General features: G+C 30.6%; 2 protein-coding genes across 2 annotated transcripts in view; both read right to left on the reverse strand.

The window, feature by feature from the left end:
* Positions 1 to 2,673: 2,673 nt before the first annotated feature.
* Positions 2,674 to 5,208, reverse strand: LOC119675225 (plexin-B-like). Its single transcript, XM_038086413.1, has 4 exons — positions 4,504 to 5,208; positions 3,677 to 4,440; positions 3,314 to 3,616; positions 2,674 to 2,733 (listed from the first exon to the last, which is right to left on the reverse strand). The coding sequence occupies exons 1-4, from the start codon at positions 5,144 to 5,146 to the stop codon at positions 2,674 to 2,676; spliced, it is 1,770 nt and encodes a 589-aa protein (XP_037942341.1). The 5' UTR covers positions 5,147 to 5,208.
* A 97-nt stretch (positions 5,209 to 5,305) lies between these two features.
* LOC119675226 overlaps positions 5,306 to 10,573 on the reverse strand; it is a 7,915-nt gene continuing 2,647 nt past the window's right edge. The window contains exon 2 of the mRNA XM_038086414.1: positions 5,306 to 5,328. Coding sequence (XP_037942342.1) covers positions 5,306 to 5,328 — 23 coding nt within the window. The remainder of the gene's footprint in view (positions 5,329 to 10,573) is intronic.

The raw sequence follows: 10,573 nt of genomic DNA on the forward strand, positions 1-10,573 counted from the left end.
CCGAATACATCGTTGGAAACATGTTGTTTGATGTGTAAACAGTAGTGATATAAAGCGAATATGTGTACTGCTGAATTATCATTAATTCGAAGAAATTTAGACTCAATTGTTGGACTTTAGACTATAAAGTCGGCAATGTTAGGAAAATACAAACAACTACGGGTTGTTTAAAAGTAGTGATACATAAAGACGAAATTATTTTGAAGGTATGTTTTAAACAATCACTGACAGAGGTCCGAAAAGGTGGAGAAAATATAAAGTTCTAAATGCAAAAAACCATCTTGCACAGCTGAATATGTACAATAATATTGAGTTATTGTGAAAATATTTAGTAATTTTTATACATTGTGTAAAGTATTTGGATCCAGTGAGGTAAAGCAGCAGTGCTAAGAATAAAAGTTATTATGGAGCAGCTAAAACGAAAATTGAAGTTTAAATTAAATTCTGAAACAGCAAAAAGACATAATCCAATTCAATTTACAGCAAAAACCGTAATTTTGATTAATAATAACGTAAATAGTTTTGATTACAGTAGCAGTTGTAGAGCAATTCCATAACGACTTTCTACTGGAGATGGTCTATATATAATTGCAAATAACATACATACATAATTGCAAATAATCATATATCCATGAAAACGCTTTTTTAAATATGTAGTTTTATTTTAAATTATTATACTGGACATGTTTTGAATTCATTATTAATATTATAATTGATATATTGTAATTGATTTAATACACTAAACAACCATGGAAGACTGTTACAACGTAAATAAGAAAATTGTTTTAATTTTAACAAAATCCCAATAAGAAAAAAACAAAAAAATTAGACGTAATTTAAATCGTACTCGAACAATAACCTAAATTACTTTAATTTATTATTATATTATTAGAAATGTAAAGTTTATAGAAAGCAACTATTTTGTAAAAGATTTAAAAAGGAGACTTAAAAAGAATTACCATAAAACCATTATTTAGAAACTTGTAAAATGTGTTTTATATTAAATACATACAAAATACATTAAAAATAAGTTTACTTTAACTGATTAGCTGATATGCCTTAATCACCAAAACACTAGTCATAACTAGTAGTATGCCTGCTGTTTATCTTCGAACCTTCCATACAGTAAGACTTGATTGAAAAATTTCCTAAAAGTAGCTATTTGGAAGCATAACTATAAAATTAATGTCTAACAATCTGTATTGCAGTGCGACAGAATTAAAATTAGGTGATCTTAATTCAGTGTTATCATCAATTGATACTAAGCATCTAAGTGATATATGTGCAGTCCTCCAAATATCTCAAAAACTTTAATAGAGTATGAAATAAATGAGCTGGAAGGCTCCATTTCATTATTCGTGTTTCAGTTTTGGGACTTTCAAATACCACACTACAAAATATTCATAAAAGAACATGTTTAAGGTTCTTAAAAATGTTTGTTTCATATCATGTATATTTATCTTATATATATAATTCTTCTGTACGTGTGTTGACAGTGAACTCCTCCTAAACGGCTGAACCGATTTTGATGAAATTTTTTTTGTGTGTTCAAGTGGATTCAAGGAAGGTTTAGATTCACAATTTGGCCCACTGGATAATGTGTTTTTAATCAATTTTTTATATTTTGGTATCCATATACATTTATATTAAAAATTTAAAATTTATCCATGCTTACTTTGATTTGTTTAAAAAGTTTAAAATCTCTAAAATATATTGTAAAACTGACGTTGCATAGCTTAAGTGCATTTAAATTCCGCAGCATAATTATAGGTGAGCCAATTTTTAATCTTAAGTTATGTGGTGGTATTCCTGGTAAATCCAGCGAATTCAAAAATTCGACACACAAAAAAGAAGAATTATATATATAAAGATATAAATATCCTACAAAAAACAATGCCACGTCTTCGTGGACAAGGAGGAAATATTGGTCGACGGACTCGGAATTCACAATTACTCCAGAACCGTCGCGACGGTTAAATAGATCGGCAGAAAACAATGAAGATGTAAGAAACCAGCACGTACAATTACACGTGCTAATCAAAGTCAAGAGCAACGCAACGAACGCCAGGAAAATTAATTGGAAGGGGAAACAACGTTCGCCGGGTCAGCTAGTTACACATATAAAAATAGTAATCATATTTAGATTTTAGTAAAATCGGGAATTTGCAAAAAACTTATATACAATTTTTGAATGACGAAACTTTGTTAATTTCTTCAGGACTAATGTTTAATAAACTAATAATTATTTATATTTCATAGATATTTGATTTGTTTTTATTTCAAGGTTTAAGAAAGCTTAATAAAAAAATAACGAAACTATTATACATTATTTAAATAATGAAATAACGTAGCCGCCCAAATACTTAAAATCACTCTGAAAATTAAAAAATTTATTAAAAGAAGCACATTTCATACATAAACGTTAAAAAAACAATTATTCTCATATAATCAAAAGTTATAGTCAATAATTATATATCCTTATACAATGTAGCGTCAAATAAAACAAAAACAAAATGCTAGATTGAAGTTAAAAATGCGAAGATAAAAATGTAATATATTTTTTAGTTAATCTTGCCTAATCATGTACAATTAATTTGGTCAAACAACGAAAAAAGAAAAATATTTGTTAGAAAAAATAACTTGTGTTAATACAATAAGTAAATAACACATATATTAAGATTTGATATCAATAGATGTTTCACAAATTGAGTTATCTTTCGCAGTCGTTGAATACTTCAATAAAAATTCTTTAAATTAATTTTGAAATAAGAAAAGTATGTCACCAAAAACAAATATGCTTTCATACATGCCAAGAATTGGATAATATAATTTACTCAACTATAACCAGTCCAATAAACCATAAAGGTCACACATAACGAACTATTGGAATGGTGTATCAACTAACTGCTCATATTCGAATATTTGGATTGCAAAGAATAATTCGCAAATATTCGGTTAATTTGAATTGCTCGCTCGCTTATTTATGGATAATCAAATTATTTGAAAAATTCGAACTGTTTTAACAGCATTATTAATATCAATTACATTATGTCAATACCAAAGATATGACACATTTTCATATTGAAATGAACTGCTATTATAATATTAACAAAGTTATTTTTTCTTAAGAAAATTATCACTAAGCTATAACGCTGAGAATTTAAAATTTTGAAAGCGATTACTTTGAAACGTGACCAAATGATATATACATACAATATATTTTGATTGGTTTATTTGAAAATATCTGTTCATATATAAACTTAAGATGTATTGCAAAAAAAAGGAACTACAAAGAAGAAATTAAGTGTTTTACCTTTTTTTTGGACAGGACATACAAAAAATCCTTATTCGGCGACATCATTGTATCTTGTAGAATACTATTTCCAGGATCAATAATTATTTCTTCATATTCACCAGGATTTAAGCCAGATAATAAGACTTTTTTTATTGTTCCCAGTTCAGTACCTAAAAAAGCAAGTGAGTGTGGTCCTGTTGTGGTTGCTGTTACTGATGTTACAGAAACGTTATCGAAATGAAACAATGCTTGTGTAGTAATTGGCGCAACTCCACTTATTTTAAGTCCCACCGAACAAAAGTTGTAAATATTGCCAAGTGACTAATTAATTATACATGTTTATAAATTGAAACTCAACAAATTAAGATTTAATATACTTACACCAGCAATAGGACAACGTCCATCGTTAATAGTTCCAGATATGTAACCTAGATTACGATCTTTTATGGTTCCATTAAAGCACATATGTATATTTTCTGTAAAAATGTCTTCAATTTCTTTTAAACTATATATGCACATTGCAGACTTCGCTTCGGGAAGGTTTGAAATTTCTTTTGATGGAGAAAATATTGAAACTAATATGTGGTCATCACGTTTAATACCCATCTGTTGTGCTAATTTCTGACCAGCCTTTGTAACCTTTGCATCACGCAGTATATTATAATCAATATTATCTTCTGTTGCTTGACACTGTATAGTTATTTCAGAGTAACTATCATAGTTAGAATCAGTTATACAAATACGAGCTAAACGCGTTATATAACCAGCTTCTTCAGCTAAATGTGATTTTTTTTGTACTAATAGAAAATAGGCATAATCCGATGAATTAAAACCATAAACATAGTCAACTAAAAAATGATCACGGTACTTAACATCAATATTTATTATTGACTGCTGGATTGAGAATTCAGCATAATTCAAGTCTTCTAAACGACGTGAAGATATGGCAGGGACATCATGTCTGTAATCGCCAACATTTGTAAACGTAGTTCCAACATATAATATATCCTCTTTGGAATATTTTGAATATTGGGCCGGTCCAATGAAAGCATAAGTTGTTGCGTATTCATCATTAGCTGCCAAAGGTACGGCAATAAACCGTGAATCAAATGGAAAATGCGTAATATTATAAAAATCACATGCACCTAAAAATATATTAAAGTTAAATGTATTTTAATATTTATATACAAACTTATAGCAGTTAGTACCCTGTCTTATGCTACCGCAAGCAATCAAAATGCCATCATCTACAGCACCATTTACGATTAATATTTTATTATAATTATTAACTAAAGATGTTTCAATATCTTCAGGACAACCGCCAGCATGACACTGCGGAGAGTCATTCCTGGGACCAGTTTCTGCTTGATTTAAAACACGTAGGTTTTCGTTTAATTGAAATATTTTGTTTGTTGCACCGGCAAAAAATATATTTCTTTTCCTGTCGTATGCCAGATGTGTGAAGTAATTTTTTCGTTGACTTCTATCGCCTGAATTCGACGAATGCAATGTAGAATTAGGCATATTCAAAGTAGCAGTTGTCGTTGAAATAATGCTTGTGACGGTTCTTTCATTCGTACTGACACCACTTATTACATGTACTACTGGTAAACTGAACTGCGCAGCAATATCATTAGAAATGTACTGTGTCGTTGTTTTATTTAATTCAAATATTGAATTGCTTTTATTGTTTATTATGTCATTGGTTCGAGTTACGGAGGACTCTGACATTTGTATATGAAATAATGCACAACATAATATGTAACAATAAACATAGTAAAAAATCGAATTATTTTTTCTTGGCTGAACGCATAATGATATTTTACTATTGTAAGTACGTTTAACGACCATTTTGAAACTATTTCATTTACATTTATATATGTACATTCAAATATTTGATTATTGTTACAATAGTTCTTTTTTTTCAAATTATTAATTGCATCTTAGATTTTGGTGAAAATATTATTTTAAATCAATTACTAATGAAGATTCTTGATCATTATTATAGTATTAATTCAGTCCTTTGTTCGATTCTAAAAATAAAGAAAATACAATGCATGTATTAAAAAATGTATAAAACCATATATTAGATAAATATTAACTACTAGTTAAAAATGAACTTAAAAAAATAAACCAAAAATAAATGCAAAAATTGAATGCTGCAATTATAATGTTTTACATTATCTACATTACACGGTTAGGCGATTTAAGTGATACCTATTCAAGCGATCATATATTTTTTATGCGGAATTATTTTCTATTGATTCAAAGTACAACAAATTGTGGAAGTAATCCAAATTTCAGAATCATTCACTCTAGCTCGCTGTGGCCAACTTCTACTTTAACTATGGCATTCAAATGGTTAAAAATGAGTTGCCTACTTCACGAATGTGATATCCGGTATTTTGGCCCATTCCTGAACAAGGGCTTTCTTAAGCGTACCCATACTCGCTATTTTTTAATCCTCATCTTGCTATCCAAAATGGCCCAGATGGAAAAGTCCATTGGATTTGTATTTGGCGAATTCGAAAGCCATTGTCTAAACGAAATGAAATGTGGAACCATTCTTAGTTAACACGAACTTTATAAGACCGAGATTGGTGCCGAGTCTTACAACGTCCATGGTCCGAAATTTTTGCATGATCACGACTCTAAAGCAACTTCCAAAATATTTCTTTGATAATAGGTTAGGTTAGGTTCAGCGGGTGCTGACAGTTGTCAGCACTTTCACTCGCAGACATATATTACCCATTGTGATGCCCTCAAAAATTATACCAGGAGAGGCGTTGCTGATCTTTATTATCCTTGTTAAATCATTTGATTTCCCAATAATAAATCATATTGACGTTGACACCAGGGTCGATAAAAATGATTGGATAGCGTTCATCGTCGGTCACAGCTGCCCATACCATTATTTGAGATAGAAAATTACTTCGGGTGGCCATTCGTAGTCCCAAATTTTTGGTAATGCGTTTACTTAAGTAAACACGATCATTTTGAGAGTTTATGAACTACTCAATGGGGAAATTTTTCTCATCAGAGAACATAATGTTTGAAAATTCGCCACGTTCGTGCAAGCGTAACAACTCCTTTGCTCTTTCGAACCTAATTTTTTTTTGTTTTGGTGTAAAATCGTGTGCCTTGAGGTCATTAAGGAATATGCGTCGGATGCTTCGCTAAGATATTTTTAGTTTTTCGGCCCGTTGATTATCACCAAAATGTGAATTTCATTTAAGTCAAGCCTTCACTTTTTGAACCACTTCAGGTGATGTTGCTTTTTTTTTTCGTCCACCACCATAGTGCTTGGTGACACTGCTTGCACTATTACAACCATTTATGGTACAACACACAAACATTTTATTCACTTTGAGGTTTTGAGCTCGCGAAAAATTGCTAATAGTGATTTTCCAGCCAAATATAACTCAATCACACTATTATGTTTAAATTCCGAAGTAAATTTTGTTATATAAAATTTAGACGCAAATGCTTGTAGTAGCGTGGTTGCTACGTAGTAGCTTGTAAACAATATAAACGGCTGTCATTACTATGAATTTCACGTAGTTGGTAATATCAGTTTGACATATACACCTGTGTGTATATAATTGGTAACACTTTAATCGTCTAACCCTATATATTGATCTCCGAATGTTAACAGACCCTATATGAGTAAATATCGGTTTCGAATGGAATTAAATGTTATTATTTACTCGCAGTTAAATTAAAGTTCTAGGTTCAAAACCCATACTAGTAAAGTTTGCCATAAGCATACATTTACATGCAATAAATTTGCATTTAATAGGATCCGTGAGGAGTGATAAACTGTTATTGCAGAACGTCACGAATAACATTTGATCCGTTTGAACCATATGTTGAAGGGGAAAAAAACGTAAAGCGAATTTGCTGCACAACAATGCTTGACCACATTTCGCAAGACAAGTAAAAAATACATTGGAAATGGCAAATTCTACCGCATACTCTCTATTCACCAGATTATGCTTAATCAGATTACTACTTGTTCCGAGCAATGCAAAGCATTCTTCGAGACCAGAAGAAATTAAAAATGGCTCGGTAAACAATTTCTTTTCCATAAAAGCCATCAATTTTTATAACCTAACCTAAAATACAGCAATTATTATCCCAGGAATCACTATTACTCTGATTGGTATCGATTGTTTTTTTTTTAAACTGTACCAGGAGATACCCCTATTATATTAAAATTTTTACATTAGCGATAATTACCTGAGCCAAATGTAATAATTTTGCATACAAAGTTATTTAATAAGTTGATGGAAAATTAGAAATTATTCATATATTTTTATATATCAATAACAGCGTTCAAAAAACAGTGCTTTATAGGTATAGCCAATTATAATACATTTCCTGTGGGGTAAGTTAATTCAAATTTATTTGTTAAAAATAAGTATACGTACTTAACATATTTTATTTTCTAAATCAATATGTTCTGTCGCTTTTATGATATCATTTTACAGAAATCCTTGGATCCTTTCTTGATATCTACTAAATCAACTAAATCAAAAGCTCCACATCAAATTTTTTTCAGGTAATTTTGGGTTTTTGAAAACATTAAATTTTTTTTAAGGCTGGCATTTTCTTTTAACACTTAGACATATTTTTTTTGTAGACAGTTACATCTTTTAGAAGCTTTTTGCAATTAATACAGAAACCTATACCCCTGGAAGAATTGTAGGCAGATTATTCGAAATTAACCTCAAAATCACCCTCCAAAGAATTTAATTTGAAAATAGGATATGCACCACTTTTGGTTCACGTATGCCTATATCTAAACGCGCAAACCATTTATTACAAAACGTTAGTAATTGGTGGAAATTTAAATAACTTTAATTTCTCATCATTACAGCGACATCGTCTGTAAGAATGAACACAAGGATCACTTCAAGTTAGATTGGTCATAATTTATATCATTGCTATTCTTGAGAAATGCCACTTTTTTAAGGTCCATGCACTCATGTTATGCAGCAAGTCACTGGCATGTCAAAATTGAATTTGTTGTTGCTTTAAATGTGAATTAAAAAATTGAGAGCGAGAGAGAAATGTCGGTTTAAATTTTGCCGGGGGGCACAAAACATGATATCATGATGGTTCATGATCATTTTTTATATAAGTGTCTCAAACTGTGTTACTTCGAATGGTAGGAATATGAACATTGTAAAAGACTGGTCTTTGTACTTGGCATGTGCCGATGATAAGTGATTTAATAACTGAGTACATAAATATTACTTACAACAACAAATATTATGTAATTGTTAACATGTAGATGTACTACCATATACCAGTAATATATATTACTTCCTTTAAACAGTAACCGCAACCTATTATGACCGAAAATTATAACTGCCGAAGTAACGCTGATAAAGTGAAGCGTAAGTCTAATAATCACGTAATAGAGTGTGCTGAATTTTTTTATGTAAACGTTCGTAACACAATTCATGTCAATTTTTTGACATGAGATTAATTTACTTTTCTATGTGGCGAAACCTTAGATAGCATTAAAACAAATCATATGTGGAATTAGTCAAACATTCAACATAATAACCATAATGTGAAATCAGTTTTTTCAGACAACGGCACTAATATTATGTTTCCACTGCTTACTAAAGTAAGTTACTTAAGTAACTTTGAGATTTTGTCGTTTACATTGGCATAAATTTCTTATTGAATATCTCAGTTACTTATGTGTCAGAAAGTTATGTTAAAGTTTAAGTAGAGCTTTTCTTTGTTTACATTTTAATTGTAAGTAGATGACATTAAATTTTGTATTGTTAGAAAAAAAATAATTCCGCATGGAAAACGAAGAAAATGCAAACAATTTAAAAAAGTATTAACCATTCAATTTTCAGTAAGTTACATTTTAACTTACAATACAGCCTTTTTTATAAACCGCTAATACTCTAATTATTACACTTTCCGATTATAAGGAAAGGCGTAAGTACTGTTGAGTATTGTTAACAATTATTATAAGATAATATAATAACAAATTATTTTTTGTGGTTATTTTTGGTGGCAAATTAAAAGTGAACATATTTCAAATTTCCTTTTAAATCTAGGCACAACCAATAAGTACCAAAACACTGTAAAAATACAAAATTGGCAATAATGATCAGCATAACATGCATTTACGGCATAGTCGGAAAGAGCGAATTTTCCTTGTTCGAGGCACTCTGCATAACATGACCCTAAAAAAGCTCTATGTATGGTTAATGGAATTTAATTAGCAATCTTAAGTGAGTTAACTGGTTTAACGAAGCTTGTGAAAACATACTATAAGTTTGAACTACAGATTACTTTAAGAGCGCTATTCTGACAACAATCACAGATTTACCTCAGTTATTATTATTTTACCACAGTTATTATCACATTTTTCTCTATTAAGTTGCTTAGATATTCGTGCAAGCTTTTTAAGTCTTATTACTACTTTTTGACCTTGAAAATAGCATTTTTTCATTGTATTATGTTATTCAAGTTTGAATTTGTAAATAATCAGTTTTTATAATAGATGCAGTAAAAATAATCCATTATTTTTGCTTGAAATTAAAGTCTTATTGACTATAGTGGAAGGTAATTTCACTATGCCTCTCTCATAGAAGTCCTCCCTATTGGCAAAAAATTGACAGTCGATTTCCATAAGCTTCTTTTGAAGCGAATTTTCTACCAGAAAAACAGATGGTAATCACTTGATGCACCGTCTAAAGTATAAGGTGAAACCAAGCTTTCAGAGCTTTACGAGAGTCATTATCGATGTGTGTGGCGTTGCCATGATGGAGCACATATACTTTTCTATTGCCTAAAGTTTGTCATTTCTGGGTGATTGCTTCCTTAACAATACAGCCCTCAGTTGGGTTTAGCCATAGGGAAGTAGATCATAGTAGATGATTCCCTGCTAATCCCACCAAACACAAACCTAGCTTGGCCACTGTTTCAGCTGGCTCACTGCGATTCGATCACTGTCTTGACACCGTCTTGTAAATGATCCACTTTTCATCACCAGGCACCAACATCTTTAGATATGGGTCGATTTTGTTACAGTTCAGCAGTGGTTCGCAAATGAAAATTCGATCTTTGCGTTAACTTGGGTGACACCTATACATGGAGCTTTTTTTTGTATTCAATCTTATTCAAATAATTTCAAACTGTTTTTTGTACAATTCTTAGCTTGTGGGCAATTGAAACAGTGCTTACATGACGATCGGATCGGATTTTATCGACATTTTCGACAATTGCTCTTCCAGTGCGTGATGC

The sequence above is a fragment of the Teleopsis dalmanni genome, chromosome 2, assembly GCF_002237135.1.
Source record: "Teleopsis dalmanni isolate 2A chromosome 2, ASM223713v2, whole genome shotgun sequence".
Lineage (NCBI taxonomy): Eukaryota > Metazoa > Arthropoda > Insecta > Diptera > Diopsidae > Teleopsis > Teleopsis dalmanni.

Bases quoted from the DNA above. Each gene is read 5' to 3' on its own strand.
- LOC119675225 (XM_038086413.1), bottom strand. From the start codon at position 5,146: ATGGTCGTTAAACGTACTTACAATAGTAAAATATCATTATGCGTTCAG. The intron at 4,441-4,503 runs GTACTAACTGCT...ATATATTTTTAG, and splicing joins TTGCGGTAGCATAAGACAGG to GTGCATGTGATTTTTATAAT. The intron at 3,617-3,676 runs GTAAGTATATTA...ATAATTAATTAG, and splicing joins GACGTTGTCCTATTGCTGGT to TCACTTGGCAATATTTACAA.